The sequence below is a fragment of the Gavialis gangeticus genome, unplaced genomic scaffold (assembly GCF_001723915.1).
Source record: "Gavialis gangeticus isolate Ggan-Ray unplaced genomic scaffold, GavGan_comp1, whole genome shotgun sequence".
Taxonomy (NCBI): Eukaryota; Metazoa; Chordata; order Crocodylia; family Gavialidae; genus Gavialis; species Gavialis gangeticus.
Window position 1 is genome coordinate 15,213,445 of NW_017729011.1, and position 14,746 is coordinate 15,228,190.

Here is a 14,746-nt window from a genome sequence, read left to right on the forward strand (position 1 = left end):
GGGGGGGGGGGAGAAATCACACTTCTCAGCCACTGATTTGCATAGCTGGTGGATTCAGGCTTGTGAGTAAATGCTTGAACTGCAAGTCTGAATCCCCAGGCAAATCAAATCAGTGACTGGTTCAGGCTTGCAGTTCAGGCATTTACTTGCATTTGAAAAGTTTTCCTCTGTCTATGAGAGTTGGAAGCTTTTTTTTTGTTTGTTTTTTGTTAAATAAATGAAAGTGGAAATTCTTCAGAACCTGGATGTGCTATGAAAGCCACAACTGTATCAAGTGGGCCAGAGCCAGTTTGCACCACTGAAGCCACTGCTTTAGCTGCAGGGTTATAGAGGAGTGGTGGGTGAAGTACTATCTCCTGTTAATGAGGTGTGAACCCAAATTAAAGTGAATTAGGCTGGAGATCTAATCATTGCTGCTGTTGTTTGGGGGATAGGTTCCTGCAAAGCTGCAGAAGATCTGCCTTCCTCTGCAGTTCACAGTAGGTTGAAAAGGGAGACAGACCAAATCATCCCCCTTTCCTGCATCCAGGGACATGGGAGAGAAGTTGCAGAGCAAATTGGTGGTATGCTTTGACTCATAATTTTGGTCCTCCAATTGTGCAAAGAAGGGTAAGTCGATCTAATCTGGGAAGAAAAAATAAATTTAAATGCAATTTGACTTCTTTAAAATACCTGTATTTTATGTGGAAATAGTTTTGAATCTCTGTGCTTCTCTTGTGAAACAATGCGCTTCAAACAAGAGGGACATTCTACATTGTATAGGTTTAGGGAGGGAGAGCTGAGTTGGAGAATTCCTGCCCTTTTCCCCCCACCCCTTTCAATATTTCCTGCTACTTCCCCTGTGTATCTTGGTTCTTGCTGGAAGTTGGGTTTGAACAACTGGGATGACCTAGAAAGAGACCTATGTCGGAGCTGCAGAGATGCACCTCAAAATCATTCTGTTTTTGGCTAAAAGCTTACTAAATTCTGGCGAGTTTGCCAAAATAGCTCCTGAAACAGGTCAAAGGGAAGACTCCTATGTCCTGACAGCATTTGGTGAGCTGTCTGGAGTGTTTGGCTTGCACCTTTTTGGTCTCCACAGAAGTTCAAGGTCAGGGTTACATCTGTAGCTGGCTGTAGTCTGCCCCTAGACATACTGATCATTTGGTTTGGTTTTCTTGCCTCAGAGTAAAGGGACCTTATCCCTAAGTTAGGGACTGGACTTCTAACCTATTTGGTTTTGGGAGCACCATCTTGGAGCTCTGAAGACAGGCTAAGCCCCTTTATAACCACTACTATTTCCCCAACATCAGTTGCTTCTGGCACAAGTGCTTCATGGTACCTAGAATCTCTGCTTTTTGCTGATGCAGAACATTAGTCATGGCAATTATTCATGAGCTACGGCATCAGCTACTAGTAGTACATCTGAACTGAGCCTGAGGAAGTAAAATGAAGTCAAGTATTCTGTGACTTGCTGCAGCTGGGAACAATTCCTATCCAATTTTAAACATCTGAATCTAGCCCTGCTAGCCTGTAGCATTTGACCAGAAAATGCTCTCATGGCACTTGTCCAGGTTTCTGGTTGAACCATGACACACAGATCTTGTAAACTCTCACTTCTATTCTAGCCCCACACCAAGAGCATTTGATTAGGAAGAAAAGAGTGACTTGCTTTTCTGGCACAAATGCCCTGTCTTGTTTGTTTTCATTAGTAACCTGCTCCCTCTTTGTTTGCATTTGCTTCCCAGCCACTACCTTCCCTTTCCTATGGGGATGGGGTCTGTCATTTATTTCCCAGCGGTCTCTTCTCCTGTCCCACCCCTACTTTGTCATGGGTGTTGCAGTGTCTTTCTCATGCACCTGCCCCCTTCCCTCTCCAAGTATCCCAGATAAGTGCACACAACATGAACAAAGCCTGGGTTTTTCAGCGATGCCTGTTTATATCTTTGCAGGTGCAGCTAGGGAGAGGCAATTGCACAGCGTTTTTTCTTTCTGTGTCTAAAGAAGTTAGCTTGCTGCTGGCTAGAGGCAAGGGGGAGGATGTGATACTCTCTGCTCAGTTGAGTCATGTTGCTTATCATTGGAGAACTTGGTTTGCAGCAGCTTGGCACTTTACAGCTCCCTCTAAGGTAGCCACTTCCCATTGTTGTCCTCCACTAGTATGAACACTTGCAGAGGGAGGACACATTTGGATGCGGAACACTGGTATTTCCACCTTGGAAAAGCAAGCGAATGCCAAAAACAAGTACAAATTTCAAAATGGCAAATAGCTGAGGGTGTATCTGCAGGTACCATAATGCAAAGATCAGCTCTCTGCTGCTTTTGTTAGACTGCGAGGAAGTCTTACAGCATCTGTTGTTCTTTCTCCTCTTACGGGCCAGATAGTGGCTGTGAACTCTTCCAGCCCAACACCAGCAGCTGCAGGGCTCTGGGAGACGGGAGCAATGGAGGATCCTGGAGCTGCTGGAGACTCTAGTGCTGAAAGCCTCTATATTCAAGGTAAATCATGTTTTTTAACGTTGCCCTGGAGGGCTTGCTGTGAGGAGAGTAGGAGTTGAGTCTCTGTGTGCAGTCGGTCCTTGCCTCTGTACCAGGTCCACCAGTGGCTCCCAGCCCTATCCTGAAAACACCATCCCTTTCCATGCTGAACTGCAATGCAATTCTATTGGCAAATTCTGTCCTTAACTTGGAGAAACCCTTTTCCTATCCTTTGATAGATGGTCTCAATGCCTGTGTAATGACAAGGTCCACCCCTCCAGGCTATTAAGTGGGGAAAATATGCTTCAGAAGTAACATTGTTGATGCTCTTTGCTGAAATGGTCTTATTTAATCCTAAGATAAATAAAGAACATATCCATAAGGATGGAAATACCTAAGTTAGTATCTTTTGCCATATGGGTTCAGAGAGCATTCTGAGAAGAGGAAAGCCTCCTCCCAAGGGAACAAGGAGCCTTACTGGTCGCTATGTTCCTCTGCCATCTAAACAAGCTCTTCAGTTTCACTGTTTGGTTGGTTGCATCGGGCAGGGATGGAGCTGTTCGAGGAGGCTCTGCAGAAGTGGGAGCAGGCATTGACTGTACGGCAGAGAGACAGCAGCAGCACTTCACTCCCCTGGGAGAACAAGAAACACCAAGAGTCAATGTCAGGGGAGTTGTCAGAGGTAAGTTCCCTACCTCTCCTTTGCAATTTCCAGAGTGAACATTGTGAGGCACCAAACTGGATAGAAAAGAGGTAGTGGGAGATCAAGCATTAAAGAGCAGGTCTGGGGGCTAGACTACATACACCCTTCTGGTATGTTCAGGAGTCACCCATAATCACCTGTTACTTTTTGGTATAACTTGGCTGCAATACTGAGTGGGTGAGCTTCTAAGTAAAGAACCCTGTATCTCCCCCCGACCCCTTGCTTCCAATTTGTCATGGCAGGTGATGTCACACAGGTTAGTTTTAACTCCAGTGCTGGGTATGGCCAGGAAAAGAAAGTAATAAATCCAGCAACAAACAAGGTCAAAAGTAGGTTTTGTCTAACAATGTTGTTTGTCTCTCCTTTTTAATGCCTTTAAAGTTGGAGGTAGTTATGTTCCATTGCTTTATCAGTTGTTCTCTTGGGCTGCACTTAAATGGACTATGGTATGGTCACACACTTTTCTTAGTAAAAGAAAAACAAGGAAGAAAAAAGGAAAAACTTAATAGCTAAAAATGGTCACTTAAGAGGTTAGAAGGAGAGAGTTTGCAGTAGCTTATATTTTAGAATTACAGTTGGCATGCTGTCCCTGTAAATCTGAGAGAACTTTCAGGGGCAGATTCTTGTAAAAAGGGGGATCTTCAATGGAAGAGGGTTAATAGTGACTACGGAGCTTTAAAAAGGCAGCTTTACTTGAGGGATGAAAGTCGGAATTCTTTAGGAGTCAGATGTTAATGAAAGACACCCTGTGGCACTTGTAAACAGAGTTTGGTGTCTTAAGCATGTGGGATGTTTGCTTTTGTGTTCTGTAATATTTATGCAAGTCAAACCTGAATTCTTCTTTTGCTGTTTGCCATTGTGGTGTTACAGTTAGCCTAAAAACAGTTGCTGCGTAACCAAAACTTTGTGCTTTCGTTAACTCTCCAAGTGGTAGGCTTAATTGCTTGTGAAAGTGCAGATCTAAACAAAGTATTGTGAAGGTAGGCATTATGCAAGCTGTCGCTAACTCTTACTGATAATGTGTAAACGTGTTAATGGAAAACTGTACTTGTGTCTAATGCCACCATGAAGTCAGTCTCAGTACACTGCTGTTTTGGTTTTGGCCTTTTAAATAGACAGGATTGTGCAGGTTTTGTGATGTGAACAAACCTCTACATGAGGCTGAGCTGAGCTCACTGAACTCCTTTGTGTGATCTCCAGTCTGTTAGAACATCCGAGGCGATGGGTTAGTGACCCGAGTCTTAACACCCCCCAGCATTCTAAAGTTCAGAAGCCACAATGAAGAAAGCTGGAAGGGAAGTGTGTATATAAGTTGTGCTGCCCCCTACTTTGTTCATTCTGTACTGTCAGTTTAACATGCCTAACTGAAGAATCACTTTGGGTCCCTGGCGAAGCTGCAATGTGTAAAACATGACTCTTGACCTTTCCCTTCAAAATTGTCCTATTAGCATCTCTAATGATGACACATTGCTATTGTGAGCAGGCTAATAGGTTTGTAAGGATGCTATTTGTTGATGTTCAAGCAGGAGTCTCCAAAAAAGGAGTTTGCTGAAAAGCTTGAATCCCTCTTGCACCGGGCATATCACCTCCAGGAAGAATTTGGGTCTACACTCCCCTCTGACAGCATGCTGCTAGACCTGGGTAAGTGGGATCTGGAAGATGGATAAAGACATACAGCCTTGAGAATAACCTGGAGTTGATCACACTGGGGAACAGAACTGAGCACAGGGGCATATACTGGGCATAGGAAGAGACTTGATCCATTTAGAGAGGCTAGAGATGAGTGGCTGAACCAGAGTTTGGTATAAGATGGACAGGCAAAGAGACCAAATGCTTTTCTTGGAACTCAACCTATGAACAACCTTTGCACCAGAAGTACGCAATGCTTTGTAGCTTGTCAGCTGCTGGTCCCTGGCCTCTGATTTATTGCTTCATCTACAAGACTGAGGAAGCTAATTAATCTAGCTCTATAGGACCCTTTTTATCTTCCTAGTAGTAGGCAGGCATGTGCTAGAGTCACTCAATGAAAAGCACAGTTCTTCAGAGGGCTACAGTAATTAAATGAGGAAGCCTCGGGCTTTGTCCAGGATTCTTAATGCAGTTCGTCAACCATATGTCTCCTAAAGGCCAAGCAAATCTCTCTGAGTAAGTCAAAGAGGTGACAGGCATTTAAAGGTGACTGTGGAGGGGGGTGCAGGGGGGACTGTCACAGACTCTTGTTCCTGCGGGGAGGGGACTGCGCTAGGGGAGAGGAATGGCAGTCTAGAGAGAGGAAAGCAGGTGTCTGGAGCCCCACGGTTGTGTTGTTTTCTTTTCTCCGTTTCAGAGAGGACCCTTATGCTTCCACTGACGGACGGGTCACTGAGACTTCGGACAGATGGTGAAGACAGTTCAACTTCTGAGGACTCCTTCTTCTCTGCAGCAGAGGTGACTTCAGTTTTTATTCTTTAGAATAAATCAGTAAACCCACTGTATGCCATTTACTCTTACTGCAGTGGGAATTGGTGCTCTCTGTTCCTAATTTTGGGGAAACCCATGGGAAGGATAACTAGATGTTTGCTACCTCAAAGTAACAGCTAAACTAGTATTGTAAAAGCATTTCTAAATGTGGCTTATACTGCAGCTGTAGCAAAAGGTGCTGGGCCATGCTGGAGCTAAGAAAACTGAAAGAAAAGGAATTGCAATGGGGGTTGAAATCTATATTTAAAATAAGGCACACTAATGCTTTCTGCATCAGTTGGATTTTGCCCTCTTGCTTCTTTCTGACCTGCAAAGATGTAACTGTCTTTCTGCTTCCTACATCCTTTGCTTTTTTGGCAGCTCTTTGACTCCCTCCAAATTGGGGAAATACCTTTCCATCTCTCCAAGCCAGCAGCTGCATATGAAGAAGCTCTGCATTTGGTGAAAGAAGGGAAAGTTCATTGCAGAACACTAAGGTGAGTATCTCTAAGTATTATGACAGCTCTAGGTAGAGGTGTGATCTTGTGGTAGGACCTGTGTTGGGGCACATTCTTGTAGTATAGGCCTCAGTGTTGGGGCTAGGACGCTCTCTTTGGGAGATGAAGAGAAACTCATAGCACCATCTCTGCTGGTCTGGAAATACAAACTACCCATAGACTTCTGATGCTGTTAAGCCTTCTTTAATTTAACTTTTTAAAATTGGCTATGTTCTCTTGCTGTGAGAACCACTAAGACTGCACCAAGAAACTAGTTATGGGATACGTAATTTTTTCCCTTTTGGAGAAAAGATTTGCTGATATATATCTAGCCATGTACTTTAAAGAACAAAGACTGCTTAAAGGTAGTTCAGTGACCTGCAGGAAAAGAATTTGTGGCTTGGGTTAATTCTGTGTAAGAAGTGCCTGCAAATTATTATTTATTTATTTATTTTATTTATTTTCCTGAAGGGGCCTACGAATTTAAGAGGTCAACTCTCAAGATCTCTGTTGCATGCCCTTTTACAAGAAGTTGTCTCTTGTTTGATGCCGTCTGTAATGTTCTGCTTTCTTCTTTTCTAGGACAGAGCTCTTAGGCTGCTACAATGATCAGGATTTCCTGGCAAAACTGCACTGTATCAGGCAGGCCTTCCAGGTAGGAACTCTTTGGTTATTAGAAAGCAATCGCAGGTTCTGTCTGTATCTGCTCTAAGGCTTCCAGACTCCTAAAACGCTCCTTTTAAATATCCCTTCAACATGGCAACCATGTTTTTCATTCACAATAAGTCCTCTGCTACCGCAGAATGGGTAAAACATGCTCTTACTAAGGGGCCAGAAACATTGGTATGGTGAAAGCATAGTTGTCTTTGTGCCCATTTTAGCAGTGACTTTGGCCAAGGTAGGCACCTAAGCTTCCTCTGGAGCAGTTCTGTAATTTAAATACTCAGTTTCCTGGGAACTGCCTGGAGGTGACTAAACGTACTTCTTATACACCACTTGGCAGATTTCTCCAGCAGCTGGCTGGATTGAAACCCCTGAGCTAGGTATGAAAGGCTTTCTGTCCCTGGCTACCCAATCTGTAGGGGAATACCTCAAGACTTAGGACAGTGATACACAAGCACCCTTGTACCACCCCATGTATTTCTGGGCTGCTTCTCCAGGATTCTTATCTTCCTCTGTGCTTGATTTCTAGAGGAGAGCCCCTCTCCCACCTTTCCATTCCTTTTCCTTTTACACACCCTACCTTTTTTAAGACCCATCTCTGCACCAACACTCCTTCCAACTGAAGAGGACTAGAGTGACTTTTTTTTCTGTTAGAATTTCTCAGTATAACTAGTAGTTGACTAGAGGAGTTGCTGAGTGACCAGAAGTCAGTTAAGCTTCACAGTGCTTGTTGCCCTGGGCAGGGCAGATCCTGTTTTAAATTACACTTGGGTCAAATTAAAAATGACACAGCCAGCACTGCCTGCTTCACAGGTACAAGCACTCTTACTTTGACTCCCAGTTTTTTTCCCCACACTCACTCCTAGAACTAGGAATGATATTGGCTTGTTTGGTGAAAGAAGATTCTTTGTTCTCACAGGAACTCCTGAAGGATGAGAGCAACCAATTGTTCTTTGGGGAGGTTGGAAAACAGATGGTGAGAGGACTAATGATAAAGGCTGAGAAGGTAGGAAGCTTGTGAGCAGCATACAGCTTGGGTGCCCCTTGCATGAGCAAAGGCGCATCACTCATGCACTGGTCCTCCACTGGATTTTTACCTTGCTTTGATAACTGAGTTGGGAAGAAGAGAACTAATTCCCTCTCTTCATCAAACCTTTTGTGAGACTATTTGAATACAGTCTTTACTCCAAAGCCATCATCAGTGATATGGTGCCTCATTGGTTGTTCAGTAGATCCATCTGCCTCAACGGTGCATTTGTTTCTGTTGAGGGCAATGAGTAGGGAATATCTCAATGTGGCTTTTAGTCTTCTGCACCAACCTGTAGCATTTAGTATTGCTTCTCTGTCTTGCTAATTGATGATCAAATCCTGTTGGAATCAATTTGTCAGCTACAAGAACATCTGTGTCCTCAGGCATTTGTATAGTCTTTCCCACGATCCCAAAACACCAGCAATACAAAGCTGGAAAGCAGGGTGGTGGCAGTCCTAAACCCATCCCATTTTGCAAAGCCTGGCTAGTACTGACCTAATATTTTGGATGGAGTGTTTCGAAATCATTTTGGCTGCTTACAGACACAAACAGAACAAAACAGCATTTTACTTTAAGCTTAGTACATCCCCACATTGAATGCAGCATGTGCCCCCCCCCCAGTGTTTCGGTAGCCTTAGAGTTTTTCATCTCAGAATAGACTCTGAAAATGATTAATAGCCAAGTGGGACTGTGTTGCTTCTAACTAACTTTCCCTAATATCTCCTTTCTTTGTTCTCTCCAAGAACCCCAAGGCCTTTCTGGAAAGCTATGAGGAGATGCTGTGTTATGCACTGAAGCAAGACACCTGGCCAACTACTCAGCAGGAGCTTGAAGGAAGAGGGGTTTGTGATCGTGCTTGTGCTTGCTCTCTCTCTCTAGAAAGAGCAGAATTACATTGGGGCAACCCAAGAGTGAAAACTGTAAATGAAGTAACTGGATACTTCACCATTTGGTACTGCCAGGACAGGGGTGGGCAATAATTGTGGCTGGAGGGCCGCTTACTGACTTTTGGCAAGCTATTGAGAACTGCATGATGGGCAGCCAGGGGCAGATAAATACTCATTTTCTAAATTTTTTTTTTTTAGGGGCCCCATGGACTGGATAGAATGTCTTAGCGGGCTGCATCTGGCCCACGGGCCGCATTTTGCCCACCCCTGTGCTAGGACCTAAAGCTACTACCTTGACATTGCAACTGCTTTTCATTCTCCCTAATGTTAAGAGCTAGAGTTTCCCCTTCCAAACATACTGAAAGTGCCAAGTTTTACAAGTTTACCTCTGGAATGGGCTTTCCTTAGGCTAGGGGTGGGCAAAATACAGCCTGTGGGCCAGATCTGACCCACCAGGGACTTTCATCTGACCCACAGCACCCACCAACAAATTTTACCCCACCTACAGCTCTTCCACCCACAAGGGTGGGAGCAAGGCACCCACATGTACACACCTCCCCAGACATACCCTATTGTACCTCAGTCCCACCCTTGTGGGTGGAAGGGCCAAGCCTGGCCAGCACACAGCTTCCAGGTGAGGTGGCGGCTGCTGCTGCTGCATCCCCGCTGGAGACCTGCTTGGCTTCCCCTGCCTCCCAGTTGCTCTGGGCAGCAGGTAAGGAAGTGGTGGGGGCAGGGCTGCAGCTGGGAGGGACCATGGAGCTCGGGTGGACAGCGTGTAGGTGTGAGGGGTGTGTGGGGTGGCAGTGGCAGCAGCAGCAACAGCAGGCGGGGGGCTTGGGGCGCTGGTGCCTGGCAAGGTGCAGCTCTGGCCAGCGCTGCACGTTGGGGTGAGGAGTGCAGCCTCTGCCAGGCCATCTGTATTGCTGGTGCTTCCTGCCATGCTTGCACAGCACAAAAGGGAAGCTCCAGGTGCTGGAGTTGGCTGCCTTCACCCCCTGGGGGAAGGCATCTGGGGCTTCCCTCCTGTACCACGCAGCCCTAGTGGGGAAGGCAGCTGGCTCCAGCACCTAGGGCTTCTCCCTCCCCATGCCATGAATGTGGTGAGGCTGCAGGTGTGTGGCAGGGAGCACCGGTGATAGAGATTGCCCGGCAGAGGCTGTGCCCCTTGCTGTGATGTGCAGCACTGGCCAGAGCTGTGTCCCACTGGGCAGCAGCACCTGTGCCAGACATGAGCACCCTGAGTGTACCACGGGGGGGATTGTGTGGGGGGTGGTCCCCACACCTCTCCACCCTCCCTCACCCCACAGATGCTACACCCTGTCCCCATAACCCCCCATATATACAACCCCCCAACATACCCTATGCCACACCTAACCATACAACCACACATACACTTACCCCGCCATGATGTACAAGACGAAGAATTTATTTTTGAGTTTTATTATGCAGTCACCTCGATTTATACACTACGCAAACACAAATCAAGATAAAAGTATGTTTGTAATAAAATTAAAATATATTATAGTAGGTGTTTGACTTCTAGTGTATGATTTGTTGCTATTCTAAGATGGCAACCCCCACTCCCAAAAGGAGTATCTCTGGGAGGCAAGGGAGGGACTTTTTGGTGGCAAAGGCCAGGGGTTAGGGGTCGGACTTCTGGCCCAAAGATGGTGACCAGGGGGCAGGGCAGCTGTCAAGGAGCAGAGCTACCCATGTAGCCCTCAACTCACCAAAACTCATTAAGTGGCCCTCCACCTGAAATAAGTGCCTGCCCTTGCCTTAGGCCTATCACAGTGGTGAGTTAAAAAAGCTCAGGGTTCGGACTGCCTTCAGCATAACTTAATGCAGTGGGAAACTTTTTTTGATAGATTAACTCTTGAAGCTGCACTGACTTGGCTTGTCCCAAGTAGCACAGCTACCATAAAGTTTTATAGCTGCATTTGATTTCATTTGGTTTGCCATCTACTTACCCTTAACACAAGACAGTCTCTAGGCCAGCCAGCTACTGCTGTAAATGGTTCCATTAACTTCAAGCTGCTGAACTGAAATGGGTGGAGTTGTGCCTACTTATATCAGTGCCAAGCTTGTCCTGGTTCTGTCTAATGAATAGAGCCCATTTCCCAGTTGGTCCCTCTTGATCTGGTTCCTCTACAAACTCTTGTGTCCTCTGGCAGGTGGTGTGCATGAGTTTCTTTGATATTGTGCTGGATTTCATTCTCATGGATGCTTTTGAGGACCTGGAAAACCCTCCCTCCTCTGTGGTAGCTGTCCTACGCAACCGCTGGCTCTCTGATAGCTTCAAGGAGACGGTATGTTAGAGGGTGGCTCTCATTCAGAATTCCACTGGTATGCTTTAAAGGCCAGAGAGCTTTGGTTGTTACTTTCTCTGGTTGAACATAAGTTTATTAAAGGAATAGCTTTTTATCCCTCTAGCCAATATATGAGGTTGCCCAGTGTCTTGGTAAATGGAGTGATCTGCAGGAAAGCTTTTGACTTGAAGTACAGTAGGGATTACGTCAGGTGGCATGAGCCTTGATCCCTAAGCTATGAGGCTGGTTTAGCTGGGCCACTCCAAATCCATTCTTGCTTCCAGTTTGTGAGGCTCCTAATGGACTTAACTTTGGAATTGTTGGCTGCAGAAGGGTAGGAATGGGAAAAGCTCAAGGCTCTCATAATGGCAGTTGATAAGTGAATTGCCTCCTGTTCTGGAAAGGCAATGCCATTTAAATAGTTGCCTTGTTTTTAATTGTAGGCTCTAGCAACTGCCTGCTGGTCTGTTCTGAAAGCAAAGAGGAGGCTTCTGATGGTAAGTAAAACAAGCAGCAATAGGTGATTGTGTGTGGAGGAACTGCATGAAATCTAATATTGCCAATAGATCTGGAGCCTGACAAATCCAGATAGGACAGTCATAAAAACAGAGTGCATGTCCCTATTCCCAACATCTGAAACAGCAGTGGTGACACTGACTCCTGTGCTTGAAGGAACCTCAGAGCCCTCTTGAAAGTTCTTTTGTATCAAGTCTCCTCCTCTTCAGTTGATTTCTTGGGGCTGTGACCTATGAACTGCCCAGTATTATACAGTAGTGGCCACATGCAGATGTTCTTGCCAGTATATTCAGTAATACAGCCGGCTGGGTCATGCTAGCTGCACTGCCCAGCTCAGAACCTGCTGCACTTCAGTGACCAGCCAGGATATCTTCATAAGCCTAGCATATTTAGGAAAAATTCTTTGTTAAAATTCTGACTTTCTCAATTCCTTCCTAATGGCAGGTACCAGATGGCTTTATCTCCCATTTCTACTCCGTATCGGAGCATGTCAGTCCTGTTCTAGCTTTTGGTTTTTTGGGGCCCAAACAGCAACTGTCTGAGGTCTGTGGTTTTTTCAAGGTAAGCTGGTCATCTTGTCTTGCTGCTTTGTGGGATGCTTGCCATCTTCTCATGCAAAGCTATGAGCACATACTCTCACAGAAGGGCATCTACCAGAGCAGCAAGAAAATACCTGGATTTGCATGATCAATCTTAATAAAACTTTTGCTCTTTCTTTAATTCAGTAGACTGTATTTTATGATTTGCAAGAATTCTTACTGGAGCAGCATAGTTGGGAGTGAGAAGGTGTATAAAATCCATGCTTTCATTCTACAAAAATAAGAGACAAATGGATCTAACATTTGAATGCTTTGCTTGAGATCATATGGGACTTATAGTAGACCTTAAAGCCTAAATGTTCATGGTAGTGTTTTATGAATGCATGTTTTTTTTCTCCTTTGTTTCAAGACTGAATTAAAACTGTTGCAGTAGATATTGCCCTGAAGAGTAATATCGATTCAAAAAAAACCAAACAAACAAAACACTGCCTTGATATTTCTCTGCTTTTTTTTTTTTCTAAGTGGCTATCAGGTTTGGATTTATTTGGGGATAGATGTTTTTTCTGCTACAAAGACTTCTGAACAGCTAAGTATGGCCACAGTTCCCTTAGCCATGTACCTGATGCTGTTTGAAATAGACCCGTTGATTCTGCTTGATTCTAGGCATGGGAGAGGGAGGCAAATGTCTCTTTTTACAAACTTCTCTCCTTTTCTTCAGCACCAGATTGTGCAGTATTTGACGGACATGTTTGACCTGGACAATGTGAGATACACCACAGTGCAGTTGCTAGCAGAAGACATTCTGCAGCTCTCTCGGCGGCGCAGTGAAATCCTTCTGGGATATTTGGGTACTGAGACCACCCTAGAGATGAATGGGACGCTACCCAGTGAAAATGGATCTCTGGAGGAGCTCCACTAATATCCACCAATCAGTTACAGGAGAGAGTGATTTTTCTGAAGATTTTTTCCCCAAGAGGTGGCTAACCCATCTGGCATGGAAACTGGTTTCAGCAAGACTTTCATTACCCAGCATCCCTGGTGGCATTTAATTGCTCATCTTGAACTTTGTGTAGCCAGTAGTTGGCTGGGAGAGCTCCAGGACCACGTGCAGGCTTATGGTTTGAACCTCTTGTTTGTTCCAGCTCTCCTCCTTATTTTTAAGTAATTTTTAGGTGTCGTAAGTCATGAAATATCTTGGCCCAAGATTTCTGCCTCCTGCCTCTCCTGCAGCATACAAGCATCTGTCTGCTACCCAGCTGTGTCAACTGGGAACATGTCCCTGATGCTTATGGTGGTTGTGGGGAGTATCAGCAAATTCTCTTACCATATCAATCCTGAGTTTGTTTTTTTTTTATTATTATTTCTCTAACATGTCTCTATGGGCACCACTACTGATTTTTAACTTAGCAATTTTAGTGTTTGCAATGCTACTAGCAGATGTGGAAGAGAGGAAGAAGAATAACCTGGTGAGGAGGAAGAGATCGTTCTGTAATGCACTGAAGACTAGAGAATGGAAGTAAAATGCAGGTTTTTTGTAACAAGACTGAAGTTGTAAGGAGTCTGTTTTGTGTGTTGCTGATTTTGTTGGCTAGAAGGTGGCCCATGCTTCTGCTGCAGCTATCCTTTCACTTGGGAGTCTACTGAGATGCCATTGCACATTGTGAATAGAGGAGGAAGCAGGTAGGTTGTATCTTGCCTACTTGCATGCACATGTACTTCCTCCAATGCCCATCAAATGTGCCTAGCTGCATTTCAGAATTGACCCCTGATCGCTGGCCGGGTAGCCTGGGGTAAGAAATGCACAGGTGAAGGAGGGATGGGTAAGCTGGTGCCTACTGCTGTTGCTGCCTATAGAGTCGAGCAGAGAGGGAGCTATTTGAAACGCAGAAGAAATTGTACTGCAGTTACTTGGAGTGCAGGGAATCTGGATCAAGCTGCTGTGGGGAAGCTCTTGTCTGTTTAGTAGTTCTCTATAAACACGTGGATTTAGGTGTATATACAGGGCATATATACAAATAACAAGGACTGGCATTTGGAAGGCTCTCCCACTACAATGAAATGAAGCTGACCATTGTCTGTCAAAACCTATGGCTCAGAGTAAAACTTGGCTCCTGAGTGGTGCCAAGTTGATGCTCTGAGTTGAAGTATAGTGTAGAAGTATTTGTGTGACCTGAATCTGAGATGCTATCTTCTGGAAGGGTTGCAGGTAATTCTATTGAGTTCTGCTGCATACTATAAAGCCACATGCCACAGTTTCTGCCTCAGACTTCATAATGGTTCTGGCTTGGTTTCAGGTTTGGTGCTAAATCCCAAATTAGTGGTCTCAGGGTAAGGCCATATTCAGGAATAGAAAAGCAGGGACCAGAACAAAAGAGTTGATGCCAGTAAAGTTCAGCTTTTAGAAAGAAGAGCCGTCCCATGTGGATAGTCTTTCCTTGTTCATCCAGGAGCTGTGTGAATAGTCCAGCTGTGTTTTGTGAAACAAAAGCTGAGAATACAGACTTCCTAGAAGGTGAAGTGAGTGGAAAGTGAAAAGTTCTGAATTGTTCCTGACTTTGCATTTTCTCTCTGTCTCCTGAGTTGCAGCCAGGTTCATATAAACATACTTGTTAATACAACTTCCTGTAGTGAAAGCAGGCAAAAAAGGGCAAGAAGAGTCTACAAGGATTTGAAATAAAGAAGAGATGTCCCCCCCCCCCCCCC

General features: G+C 45.0%; 2 protein-coding genes across 4 annotated transcripts in view; both read left to right on the forward strand.

Annotated features, from left to right (window-relative positions):
- The window catches only part of MIGA2 (mitoguardin 2), a 25,521-nt gene extending 12,540 nt beyond the window's left edge, over positions 1 to 12,981 (forward strand). For 2 of the 3 annotated variants that reach the window (XM_019510621.1, XM_019510622.1), the window contains exons 5-16: positions 2,361 to 2,478; positions 3,006 to 3,139; positions 4,684 to 4,801; positions 5,487 to 5,587; positions 5,981 to 6,096; positions 6,679 to 6,751; positions 7,679 to 7,765; positions 8,533 to 8,631; positions 10,854 to 10,988; positions 11,432 to 11,485; positions 11,949 to 12,065; positions 12,762 to 12,981. In XM_019510621.1, the coding sequence (XP_019366166.1) occupies positions 2,361 to 2,478; positions 3,006 to 3,139; positions 4,684 to 4,801; positions 5,487 to 5,587; positions 5,981 to 6,096; positions 6,679 to 6,751; positions 7,679 to 7,765; positions 8,533 to 8,631; positions 10,854 to 10,988; positions 11,432 to 11,485; positions 11,949 to 12,065; positions 12,762 to 12,962 (1,353 nt within the window). In that variant the 3' untranslated portion in view covers positions 12,963 to 12,981. The remainder of the gene's footprint in view (positions 1 to 2,360; positions 2,479 to 3,005; positions 3,140 to 4,683; positions 4,802 to 5,486; positions 5,588 to 5,980; positions 6,097 to 6,678; positions 6,752 to 7,678; positions 7,766 to 8,532; positions 8,632 to 10,853; positions 10,989 to 11,431; positions 11,486 to 11,948; positions 12,066 to 12,761) is intronic. The other variant, XM_019510623.1, reaches the window with a different exon arrangement.
- A 31-nt stretch (positions 12,982 to 13,012) lies between these two features.
- The window catches only part of DOLPP1 (dolichyldiphosphatase 1), a 31,040-nt gene continuing 29,306 nt past the window's right edge, over positions 13,013 to 14,746 (forward strand). The window contains exon 1 of the mRNA XM_019510635.1: positions 13,013 to 13,161. Coding sequence (XP_019366180.1) covers positions 13,038 to 13,161 — 124 coding nt within the window. The 5' untranslated portion in view covers positions 13,013 to 13,037. The remainder of the gene's footprint in view (positions 13,162 to 14,746) is intronic.